Genomic DNA, 13549 nt, shown 5'->3' with positions numbered 1-13549 from the left:
AGCAACTGTATTTAAAGTGCTAGAAAAGAGAGAGTCCATAGTTTCTGTTACATCATCAAGTTGTTCTGAGGTTTACGATTTGCTAAGGAATTTGGATACATCAGGAAGATAACTTAAAAAGCAGTCTTTTGTGGTAGAAGTGATGGTTCTTCCATACTTGTAACAAGAAGTAGAATTTACAATTTTGGCTATATGAAGTTTGCACAAAACTAAATAATGATCTGAGATATCATCACTTGGCTGCATAATTTCAACACTTTCAACATCAATTCCATGTGACAGTATTAAATCTAGAGTATGATTTCGACAATGAGTAGGTCCTGAAACGTGTTGTCTAACCCCAATAGAGTTCAGAATGTCTATAAATGCTGATCCCAATGCATCTTTTTCATTATCAACATGGATATTAAAATCACCAACTATTAAAACTTTATCTGCAGCCAGAACTAACTCGGATGTAAAATCACCAAACTCTTCAATAAAGTCTGTATGGTGCCCTGGTGGCCTGTATACAGTAGCCAGTACAAACATAACAGGGGATTTATCATTAACATTTGTTTCTCTGGATAATGTTATATGAAGCACCATTACTTCAAACGAGTTATACTTGTAGCCTGCCCTCTGAGAAATCCTGAAAACGTTGTTATAAATTGAAGCAACACCTCCCCCTTTGCCTTTTAGACGCGGCTCATATGTGCCAATCTTCCTGTTGCCAGCAGGTGGCGCTATCATTATAATGGAATATTGGCCTTCAGATGTGTTCAGGCCAGGACTCTTATCGAACATGTGAAGTTTGGGGAAGATTGAACATTTTATGCCTGAGTTACAACAACTTCTCTTGCTGTGGCGAGTCATCAAATTTTGTCATGGCGCCATGGACACGCCCTTTAACAAAAACTCAAGATCTCCATAATTTAACATTGCAAAGACCTTTAGATTAGACTGACCAAAATAAAATGTTGATGTCATTACATTTCTTGGAGTAGTTTGTTACAGCATAAAACATGACACTTCCTGTTGCCAGCAGGTGGTGCTATGACTATGAATGAATATGGGAATCTAGATCTGTTCAGGGCAGAAGTCTTATCTAACATGGGAATAAAAGTTGTTGTAACTCATAAAATGTCCAATCTGCCCCAAAATTCACATGGCGAGACTTTGAACTTTGTCATGGCGCCATGGACACACCCTTTAACGAAAACCCAAGATCTTCATAATTTAACATTGCACAGGCCTTTAGATTAGACTGACCATAAAGACATTGATGTCAAATAAAATTCTAGGAGTAGTCTGTCACAGCGTAAAATGTCACTTCCTGTTGCCAATAGGTGGCGCAATGACTATAACTGAATATGGGCATGTCAATCTGTTCAGGTTCGGAGTCTTATCAAACATGTGAAGTTTGGGGCAGATTGGACATTGTATGTCTGAGTTATAGCAACTTCATTTTTCATGGCGAATCATCGAAATTCGCCAGGCCACCATTGACACGCCCTTCAACGAAAACTCAAGGTCTTCGCAATTTAGATTAGGCATACCAAATTTGGTCTTGATCTGAATACATCTCTAGGAGGAGTTCGTTAAAAATACAATGCATGGAAATGACAAATTACACAAAATTAGCTCATTATATTAAAAATAACCGACTTCCTTTTGGGTTTAGAATTTTGCTCCAAGAGTCTTTTTTTGTAGGTATTGATGTGTTACATGTGTGTGCAAATTTTTGTGCATGTACGTGAAACAGCTGGAAGGCTGTTGATTTTTTTTAGTATAGGTGGCACTGTCGAGACATTTTGCTACACCCTCTTCTGAATCCTATCAGACGTAAATTTTCACCAGGTTTGACGCGTGTGCAAAGTATAAAGGCTGAGCGCAAATGTAAAAAGGATAAATAACATATTTAAATTCAGTCGTGTTCTAGTGGTTAGAGAGTTTGACTCCTAACTCTAAGGTGGTGGGTTTGAGTCTTGGGTCAGCGATACCATGACTGAGGTGCCCTTGAACAAGGCAATGAACCCCCAACTGCTCCCTGGGTGCCCACTGCTTTGTCTGTTCACTTTGGATGGGTTAAATGCAGAGCACAAATTCTGAGAATGGGTCACCATACTTGGCTGTATGTCACGTAACTTTTTGTTTAAAGAAAGTTCAGCTTATCAGTCTGCTGCTAATTCTGGTAAGGCTACTTATTTTTTTGATTTTAAAACATTCTACTCCTAAAGTTTTGTTTTCAGTTATTAATTATTTTGTTAATCCTTCTGTTAACACAGTTTCTGTTGCCTCCAATGCTCTTTGTGAAAGATTCTTGAGACACTTAATTGATAAAATGTCTAATTTGAGACCCAAAGTGATGCAAGGGTGCAACGCAAGTGTGTTTGCTTGTTTCAGTCCGGTGCCGTTCGTATTTTCCCATCCAGCGACACGTCGTTTAATTAGCAAATGCATTTGCGCTCATTTACACCCATGGGCGTGCTGGTCTAAAAAAGAGGTGTGTTCAGGCGCATTGCTGGCGCAATGCTATTTTAGGGAGCTGAAAATAGACTTAAAGAAAATAGACTCAAACCAGGTCTATAGTCTGGCGCAATGTTTTTTCTTTGTTAAAGACAGTGTTAGTATAGGCGGGTCCGCAACTCCTCATGCAAGCTGCTTATTAAACACAGGGATGCACAGCAGCACACAAACATGCCAAATATAAAAAATTTAAGGATTGCAATGAATAATATTTTTATAGGCTAATATATATATGCCTACATGTCATAAGGGATAGTCATCGAATGTTTTAGAATAAATCATTAAATCTTTTAAATTAATTGTTGACTGTTCTTAAAGAGGCTACTGTCACTCCGCTTCTCAAAAAGCCTTCAATAGATCCTTTTATTCTGAATAACTTCAGTCCCATTTCTATTTTACAATTTCAAAGGTTTTAGAAAAAAAAAAGTGTTTGACCAATTGCAGTTCTTTCTAAATCTTAATTGCAGTCAGGATTTAGACCGTATCATAGTACTGAGACTGCTCTCCTTAGTGTTACAAATGACCTGCTCTTATCATCTGATCGTGGTTAGTTCTATTGGATCTCTATTAGTTCTATTGGATCTTAGTGCTGCGTTCGACACAATTGACCACAACATCCTTTTGCATAGACTTGAACACTTTGTTGGCATTAATGGAAGTACATTAGCATGGTTTAAATCTTAATTATATGACCGCCGTCAATTCGTAGCAGTGAATGAAGAGGTGTCATATCGATCACAAGTGCAGTATGGAGTACCTCAAGGCTAAGTACTAGGGTCGCTACTCTTCACACTCTATATGTTACCCTTGGGAGATATCATCAGGAAACATGGTGTTAGCTTTCACTGTTATGCTGATGATACTCCTTATGAGCTCTATATTTCTTCGCGGCCCGGTGAAACACACCAATTTGAAAAACTAATGGAATGCATAGTCGATATAAAAAACTGGGTGACGAGTAATTTCTTACTGCTAAATTCTGAAAAAACTGAGGTGTTAATTATAGGACCTAAAAACTCTGCATGTAATAACCTAGAACACGGTCTAAGACTTGATGGGTGCTCTGGCAATTCTTCGTCATCAGTTAGGAACCTAGGTGTGCTATTTGATCACAATCTTTCCTTAGAAAGCCACGTTTCTAGCATTTGTAAAACTGCATTTTCCATCTCAAAAATATATCTAAATTACGGCCTATGCTCTCAATGTCAAATGCAGAAATGTTAATCCATGCATTTATGACCTCAAGGGTAGATTATTGTAATGCTTTATTGGGTGGTTGTTCTGCACGCTTAGTAAACAAACTACAGCTAGTCCAAAATGCAGCAGCAAGACTTCTTACTAGGACCAGGAAGTATGACCATATTAGCACGGTCCTGTCAACACTGCACTGGCTCCCTATCAAACATCGTATAGATTTTAAAATATTGCTTATTACTTATAAAGCCCTGAATGGTTTAGCACCTATTTGAGTGAGCTCCTTTTACATTATAATCCTCTATGTCCGCTACGTTCTCAAAACCAGAATATCAAAATCTGCGGGTGGCAGATCCTTTTCCCATTTGGTGCCTAAACTCTCGAATAGCCTACCTAATATTGTTCAGGAGGCAGACACACTCTTGCAGTTAAATTTTCAATGATGAACTACCTTTAACTGTCATTTTGGATTATTGACACACTGTTTTCCTAATAAATGTTAAGTTGCTTTGATGCAATGTATTTTGTTTAAAGCGCTATATAAATAAAGGTGACTTGACTTGACTTAATGGTGAAAATCAGATGGTCAACTATTTTCTCTCAGGTACATTGCAGTGTAAGCTTCACAGTGAACTTTACTCTCACCAACGTAATCAACAACAAAAATATATCTGGACTCCATATAGAGGTTATTTTATTTATTTTTTAAATCCCAGGTATTTTGAGCAGGATTATAAAAAAATACACTCACCTAAAGGATTATTAGGGACACCATACTAATACTGTGTTTGACCCGCTTTCGCCTTCAGAACTGCCTTAAATCTACGTGGCATTGATTCAACAAGGTGCTGAAAGCATTCTTTAAAAATGTTGGCCCATATTGATAGGATAGCATCTTGCAGTTGATGGAGATTTGGGGGATGCACATCCAGGGCACGAAGCTCCCGTTCCACCACTTCCCAAAGATGCTCTAATGGGTTGAGATCTGGTGACTGTGGGGGCCATTTTAGTACAGTGAACTCATTGTCATGTTCAAGAAACCAATTTGAAATGATTCAAGCTTTGTGACATGGTGCATTATCCTGCTGGAAGTAGCCATCATAGGATGGGTACATGGTGGTCATAAAGGGATGGACACGGTCAGAAACAATGCTCAGGTAGGCCGTGGCATTTAAACGATGCCCAATTGACACTAAGTGGCCTAAAGTGTGCCAAGAAAACATCCCCCACACCATTACACCACCACCAGCAGCCTGCAAAGTGGTAACAAGACATGATGGATCCATGTTCTCATTCTGTTTACACCAAATTCTGACTCTACAATCTGAATGTCTCAACAGAAATCGAGACTCATCAGACCAGGCAACATTTTTCCAGTCTTCAACTATCCAATTTTGGTGAGCTCAAGCAAATTTTAGCCTCTTTTTTCCTATTTGTAGTGGAGATGAGTGGTACCCTGTGGGGTCTTCTGCTGTTGTAGCACATCCGCCTCAAGGTTGTGTGTGTTGTGGCTTCACAAATGCTTTGCTGCACACCTCGGTTGTAACGAGTGGTTATTTCAGTCAAAGTTGCTCTTCTATCAGCTTGAATCAGTCAGCCCATTCTTCTCTGACCTCTAGCAACAACAAGGTTTTTTTGCCCACAGGACTAACGCATACTGCATGTTTTTCCCTTTTCACACCATTCTTTGTAAACCCTAGAAATGGTTGTGCGTGAAAATCCCAGTAATTGAGCAGATTGTGAAATACTCACACTGGCCTGTCTGGCACCAACAACCATGCCACACTCAAAATTGCTAAAATCACCTTTCTTTCCCATTCTGACATTCAGTTTGGAGTTCAGGAGATTGTATTGACCAGGACCACACCCCTAAATGCATTGAAGCATTGATTAATAATCCTTTAGGTGAGTGTATGTGCTAATATAAAATTCAATTAAGTAGTCTATGTAAAATAGCTAAATCTGTCTTTCTGTACTTTTTTACTTAAGTACATAAATCTAGTCCTTTTTCAATTTTACTCAAGTGAAAGTACAAAAGGTTTACTTTTACTGGAATAGTTTTATTATACATATATGTACTTTTACTCAGGTACTTGTTTTGTGTACTTCATCCACCACTGGGAATTACTATAGTAAAAGTATAGTCAAGTCAAGTCAGCAGGCAGCCATATCACCCTGGAGCCCAAGACCGGTTGCCCACTGAAGCTAAGCAGGGCTGAGCCTGGTCAGTACCTGGATGGGAGACCTCCTGTGAAAACTAGGTTGCTGCTGGAAGAGGTGCTAGTGAGGCTGTAGAGGCTAGTGAGGCTCACCCTGTGGTCTGTGTGGGTCCTAGCGCCCCAGTGTAGTGATGGGGACACTATACTGTCAACAAGCACCGTCCTTCGGATGAGACATTAAACCGAGGTCCTGACTCTCTGTGGTCATTAAAAATCCCAGGATGTCTTTCGAAAAGAGTAAAGGTGTGACCTTGGCATCCTGGCTAAATTCGCCCATTGGCCTCCGACCATCATGGCCTCCTAACAATTCCCATATCTACTCCAGGCTTCATCACTCTGTCTCTTCTCCACCAGTAAGCTGGTGTGTGGTGGCGTTCTGGCGCAATATGGATGTCGTTGCGTCATCCAGGTGGATGCTGCACACTGGTGGTGGATGAGGAGATACCCCCTGACTATGTAAAGCGCTTTGAGTGCCTAGAAAAGCGCTATATAAATGTAATGAATTAAGTTACCTTTATTTATATAGCGCTTTTAACAATATAGATCATAACAAAGTAACTGAACAGCATTAAATATGGAAATAATGTGTCAATAAAGCAAAAAGGCAGTTCATCATTGAATTCAATTATGTCATCATCCAGCTCTGTTCAGTTTAAATAGTATTGGTGCAATCAAGTCAACGAAAATGCTGGCAATTAAGTGTCCCCAACTAAGCAAGCCAAAGGCAACAGCGACAAGGAACCAAAACTCCATTGGTGACAGGATGGAGAAAAAAACCTTGGGAGAAACCAGGCTCAGTCGGGGGCCAGTTCTGCTCTGACCAGACGAAACCAGCAGTTTAATTCCAGGCTGCAGCAAAGTCAGATTGTGCAGAAGAATCATCTGTTTCCTGTGGTCTTGTCCTGGTGGCCATCTAGGAGACAAGGTCTTGACGGTGGATCTGTCTCTGGGGCTCATCTAGTTGTCCCAGTCTCCGCTGACGTTAAGGGCTGTAGAGGTCCTCTCTAGGTGCAGATCCACCATCTGGGCTGAATCAGGGTGACTGCAGTGACCATCTGACCCGGATACAGACAGGTGGCTAGGGTGACCTCGGAATAAGACAGAAACAAACTAATATTAGCATAGATGCCATTCTTCCAACGATGTGGTAAGTGTTCCCAGTTCCATTGTTCCTAATTAATGCAGCCTAAAAATCCTTAAATGGATTTGAATATAAGAAATGTGTTAGTGTGTTATGTGTAAGCCAGGTTAAAGAGGGGTTTCTTTAATCTAGATTTAAACTGACAGTGTGTCTGCTACCAAACAAATGTTAGGTAGGTTATTCCAGAGTTTGGGAGCTAAGTAGGAAATCAGTGCAAACGGAAGGTGTTTCAGTACAAACAGAAGGCAGTTGTGCCATAATAAGATGATGATTATTCGGTGTCATTCCTAATCATTTGCTCAATCATTCAAAAAAAGTTTTTAATAAGGCGAAAGCTGAATGTTTTTTTTTTTTATACACACATGAACTGGAATATAAAAAACATTATCTATTTTTTTTTTTTTACAAAAATTATACATTTAGTAGATAAAATGCACTATATAGTTAAAAAAGGTTGTAAAAATGTCTTTATACACTTTATTTTTGTCTTTATTCATATGCTGCATTGTTGTGCACTTTGAGTTGAATTTAAGATTCGAATGAAAATCATTTCGTCAAGTACCTTGCAGTACTTTAACAATGTTTTGCTTATTTTCTACAAATTTATAACAATTTAAAAAAGTCTTTAAATAGTTCTTTATTCTCAGTGACACCAAATATCTTAGACACTGAAAATTTCAGAACACCGGCGAGTTCACGGACCATATCACACTCACAAGCAGTAAGTTAATTGGCAGTTTCACAATTTCCCTTCTATGCAATCTTCACGAAATACCATCCAAACTCTATGCAAATTACACAAAGAAAGAGAGAGAGAGAGAGAGAGAGAGAGAGAGAGAGAGAGAGAGAGAGAGAAAATGTCCTGCCTCTAGTAAAAAATATAAAATGTGTTCCCAACTAAGTCCCAGTCCCAATACGGAGCTTAGCCATTTTCAGAATTAAAACCCTTTCGCACATGGGTTTAAAATATTCTAGCTGAGGCCCCAGCTTGAGTTTCTATAGGTGACCGTTATTTTAGAATGTACCGCCTTATTGTTTCCATGGTGATGCGCCATGCTTGTCATGTGACAACACAGATCTGTATGACACAAGGATCGCTTTTATTTCGTTTTTCCTGTTTTATTCAAAATAATTGCAAAAATACTCACTATATTATGAAATCTATCATATTGGATTCTGACATATATGCAGATAACTATATTTAGTAGCTTAAACACTTTTATATCAACCGTGTTAGTTGATCTATACCTTAATTCTGAAAATGGCTAAGATCACTAGTGGGACTGGGACTTAGTTGGGAACACATTATATATTTTTTAACTAGAGGCAGGACATTAGTGATTGGAAGTTCGGTTCTTTTCCGCGAACCGGTTCTTTCGGACAGTTCCAACTGGTTGGAAAAACCGGTTCACCGGTTCTTTTACGCTCGATGTAACGACGTCATTGGCGATGACGTAATGACGTCAAGTCTATCAAACATTCAAATATATAAAGTTAGTAATCATAACTTTAGTCAGTTAAAAACCTCAATCATGAAAGGTTTACAATTAAGTTTTACAACAACGCACCCAAATACAGTAACAGCAATAATGTGCATACGAGGATTTAAGTCTTGTGCGCTGTGTGTCAGTCTGCTTCACACTGAATCACGCATGCGCAGTATCATCAGCTCATCGGTTCTCAAATCAGACAAGTCCGACAGAAACGGTTCTCGGTTCAGTGTACTTATGATCCGAAAACCAATGCAACTGGTTCTTGACTCGAGAATGAGAACCGTTCTAACCGGCACGCTGCAGTTTAGGATCATCAGCTGCTCTACTTGTGTTCATGGTCTGTTTACTATAAACTCAATTTGTGAATGTGTCATTGTTAACTATAAATACAGTACAGATATTTCATAAATCATCCCTTATTCCTATCAAACAGAGTCTTTAGAGTCTTAATTATTGTCCAACTTCCCTGAAAACCCCTTTGGCCTATTTAATCTAACAATCTACAATTTAATAAAATATACAGATTAGAAACATTCATCTTAAAAAAAAAAAAAAAAAAAAGCAAAATAAAATAGTTATTTTATCAAAATTTCCGATGTCTAACAAAATACTTGAAAAATTACACGCATGCGCAGTATCATCAGTTCATCGGTTCTCAAATCGGATGCGTCCTAAGGAAACGGTTTTTGGTTCAGTGTACTGGTGAAACCCGATGCAACCGGTTCTTGACTCGAGAATGAGAATCAGCTAATCGGTTTTCAAATCGGACACGTCCGACAGAAACTGTTCTCGGTTCGGTGTACTAGTGATCTGAAAACCGATGCAACCGGTTCTTGACTCGAGAACTAGAACCGCTCCAGCAGTGGGTGTGTTCGTTCATTATCTGCTCTGCTCAGTTTTCATCTTCAGTTGTCTAGTCACAGCAGTTCAGTCAGTGTACTGTTTGAGTAAATTAATTACTCCGGGTAGGGGTGGGCGATATTGACAAAAATGTATATCTCAATATTTTTTTTCAATATCTCGATATTCAGACGATAATTTTGCAATCCTTTAAAGAAATGTGTGCAAATTGGCAAAGAAGGTCCAGTTGGTCTTTTGACTTGCTGCATTTTACCCATTATTGTATGGAATTACTAGTACATAAAGATATGAGACATTATTGATTTACGGTAAACATGAACCAGGTTACTGTACTAAATATTTATTTTAATACAAGAACAGTGCTTTTTCAGTACAATATACGTAATAAATTAACTTTGTTGTTAGTCTATTAATAATAGAGTACTGTTTTCAAAGCACAATGTGACTACCTCTTTAAAAAATGTTGTGTTTTGCAAAATGTAAACATTAGAACACAACACAATATAATATTTTTGCACATTATATTAATATAAAAGATGAGGATAAAAAAAAGACAAAAGGAACAAAATAAATAACAGACACTGCTCTGCAGATCGGAGGTCGTGGCATAATAGGTGACCTTCTGCAATTAATGGGACAGCGTTTGTTGACAAGACTTGAACAGTTTTGGTAGAGCGGTTTCACTGAAATATCTCCTTGAAGGCAGATTATATCTGGGATCTAAAATCTGTAACATTTCTCGAAACTCATCCTTCTCGACTGATTGAATTTGCAACATAGACCTTGCAATAAAACTTGTAATCGATTTCCACTTTTCGCTTTTTTTGTCATATGGTGTTTTATTGGGAATGTTTCTGCCAAGGTCTGTTGTGTCTGTTCTTTTTTTTTTGGACAGTGTCTGTAGCAGCAGTGCTGTTTTGTTCAGCACAGAGCCTTTCATACTCTTCAAACTGTGTTTTGTGCATTGTAAGGAGATGATGGAAGAGGTTGGTTGTGACGCTCTGCTATACGGCGATCTGCATGCGACAAATTCTACAGATGGGCGACTTGTGTTGCTCGTCTTTTTTGTCAAAACCAAACCATCTCCAGGCTAAAGAAGCTGGTTTTGAGTGACTGTGTATTTTCGCTTTCTTCGCTCATTTTTGTGTTGTTGCGCTCAAAGCTAGATAACAAGTGACTGATGAGTAACATACGCACGGCACACTGTAATGACGTAAGACGTCAGGGGCACTGAGGCATTATAGGCAGTTCACCATATTAATAAAAATGTTTTAGTTTTTACTAAAAAAAAAAAAAAAAAAAAAGTTTTTTCTAGAAGTTAATAGAAGCCCTGTTCGTGTTCGGGGGCTATTCTGGTGGATCTCTTGGGAAAAATGTATTACATCTTTTGGACTCTAATAATGCAATTATGAAGCTCGCCACTTGAGGACGCCACAGACATTTAAGAAAAACTTAAGTTCAGATTTCAGTTTTCCGCAAACGCATATTTGCCTTTTCTAGCAAATATTTTATTAATCGTAAATCGGCTTTACTCTTTACGTTTTTGAATTGTAGCTTCAACTAAGAAACGTCATAACACACAGGTAAGAACTCCGTAGTTGTATTGCAAATTAGTAGCAGCTTACTCATTGAGGAACGATCGTGATTTTGTACAAAAAAAAAAAACACATTACTAAAATCGCTACATATAATTGTTTAGAAGGTTACAGTGTGCGTTATTTGTTTTCTATTTAACTTCCTTCTGCTTTTTTCATGTTTGGGAGGTCAGATTGTACAAATTATGAAATATTCGATATCCCAATTTTGGATATCGTCCAGACAACAATTTGGATATTATCGTCTAAACGATATATCGCCCACCCCTAACTCCGGGATATTGGTTTATTCTGACTCGGAGAGAGTGTCAGTCATGTTAAAAAAAAGTTACCCGCTCAAGTCTTTTGTGGATTAATGCTTATTGGAGACGCGAATAGTTTCAAACGATTCAGTTCGATTTGCTGAACTGGTTAAACCGGTTCACTAAGAAGAACCTGTTAAATTGAATGATTCGTTCATGAATCAGACATCACTACAGGACATTTTACTCTGTGTGTGTGTGTGTGTGTGTGTGTGTGTGTGTGTGTGCGCGCAATTTGCTTAGCGTTTGGAAGGTATTTCGTGAAGATTGCATAGAAGTGAAATAGTCACCTTTTTCTAGGTCGAAACTGCCAATTAACTTACTGCTGGCAAGTGTGATATCATGGTGCTTCAGTGTGCAACAGGCATAATCCAACATTAAAATTTAACAAAAGTAGGCTATTCAGGATTACTTGATAATAAAAGACAGATGTATGTGATTAGGGTAAGAGCTAAACACAGCAAGATAGTGCCCACCCGTTCTATTGGTGAGGCATGATTTCACCAAGTACAACACGTTTCTGGATCAACATCCTTGTTGATCCTGGAACAACATTCCAATCAGCCAATCAGAATAGAGATATAACTTTTCAAAACATATCGGTTTAAGGCTTACAATCAGGGTAAGGTGCTTCTACACTCTTGTTAATCAGCTATCATCTCCCACTGATTTTAGGAATAAATTATGTTTAGGGGTAGGGATTGGATTAAGTCTAGATTTTTGGACATGAATGTTGATCCAGGATTATCAAAAGATGTTGATCCAGGAACATCTTGGCTAAATCACGGCAACCCTTTTCTATCATATTAAAGTCAAAATTCTTATCAGACCAAGCCTGACCAAAGGAATTTTGACCCTTGGGCTTCTGATGAATTTGATAGTAAAGGTGACTTGGCAATTCTGCTGCATATTTAACTGAAAATTGGACCATGACTTTAGGGGTGCCTCTTAAGTTTGACACTGGTTATTTCAGTAATTTTTCAAATTACTCTGACTAAAATGCTGCCTATTGATGGTTGGGATCATGCTTAAGCCGGGCTCAGACTACAGGAGTTTTAAAATCCTATACGATTATTAAATCTGGTTGCAGCACACACATGCTGCAACAAGGAAGGAAAATCTTCGCAGATTTAGTTTCCTCAAATATTAAACGCACACACTACAAGATCTGAAAATCATGGCGCATCATGCACTAAGATTTTATAAAGATTTTCATGCCGAGTGAGTTCCTCACATGATCTCATGCAGCAGTGGTTACATATGTTAGCTAGAGTGTAAGAAGCTTTTACAAAAACTTCCACAAGCTGTTTCTCTATCTCCTCTATCCAGTACAGCAGCTTGTTTTGCAGTTGAGTATTGGCTATTATGAAAGTAATGACATAATTATAGTCATCATCCCGATTTAAAATCCTAAATATCAAACATGTCTGATATTAATCAGGTCAGCCTTCATTTGTGTGAGAGCATATTGGGAGGTGGAAGATTTGATCTGCAAACGCCTCACATTACGAGACAATCCTTGCCAAACATAGGATCCAATTGAGATCCTCAAATATTTGTTCTCCAATTCTCAGGAGGGGAAAATTGGGAATAAATCGGCCTATATCTCCTGTAGTGTGAGCCCAGCTTTAGTGCAGTGTGTGTGTGTGTGTGTGTGTTGTCATGCTTCCAGTCTTAGAAATTGTTACACAGTAAATGGCTTTTCTCTGCAGACATACAGAAAGAGGAAGCTGGAGGGTGACAGAATTGCTGAGGTTGGAGATCTTAAAAACAGTCATTCTAATGGCCTTTCACCCTCTCTCAACGGAGAAAACTCCAAACAGAAGCTGAAATGATGCCACAATATGGAGCAATATAGAATGCTCTTCTCAATTAACTTATGCTGAATACTAGCACAATAGCAGCCATAATCATCTGATAATCAAAATGCACTTTTATAAATAAGAATATAACTTTTTAACCATTTTGTATCTTTGTTTTGCATATGTTCCACTCTAGCCAATAGAAATGCTGTACAATAATTTTGTAGAAAAATATTTTTCAAACCCTTTTTAAAATAAACACCTCTGTTATGGAGTACAGTATCTACTTTATTACACATCTTTGGCAATTCATCTCTAATGACAAGAAAACATTCAGTAATATACCCTAAATCACTATAATGATTTATTCTTCAACAAAGGAAGCCTTAGGCTACAAGTCTTAATCTTCATAATCAGACATGGATTGTTAGGTA

The 13549-nt window shown here is 38.2% G+C and overlaps 1 protein-coding gene across 1 annotated transcript in view; it reads left to right on the top strand.

Moving 5' to 3' along the window:
- The window catches only part of LOC132124159 (elongation of very long chain fatty acids protein 2-like), a 165180-nt gene extending 151664 nt beyond the window's left edge, over window positions 1–13516 (top strand). The window contains exon 8 of the mRNA XM_059535024.1: window positions 13026–13516. Within this exon, the coding sequence (XP_059391007.1) occupies window positions 13026–13148 (123 nt within the window). The 3' untranslated portion in view covers window positions 13149–13516. The remainder of the gene's footprint in view (window positions 1–13025) is intronic.
- The last annotated feature ends 33 nt before the right edge of the window (window positions 13517–13549 follow it).

The sequence above is a fragment of the Carassius carassius genome, chromosome 42 (genome assembly GCF_963082965.1).
Source record: "Carassius carassius chromosome 42, fCarCar2.1, whole genome shotgun sequence".
NCBI classification, from domain to species: domain Eukaryota; kingdom Metazoa; phylum Chordata; class Actinopteri; order Cypriniformes; family Cyprinidae; genus Carassius; species Carassius carassius.
Note: the sequence above shows the minus strand (reverse complement) of the source record. Positions and strands in the feature narration are given on the sequence as shown.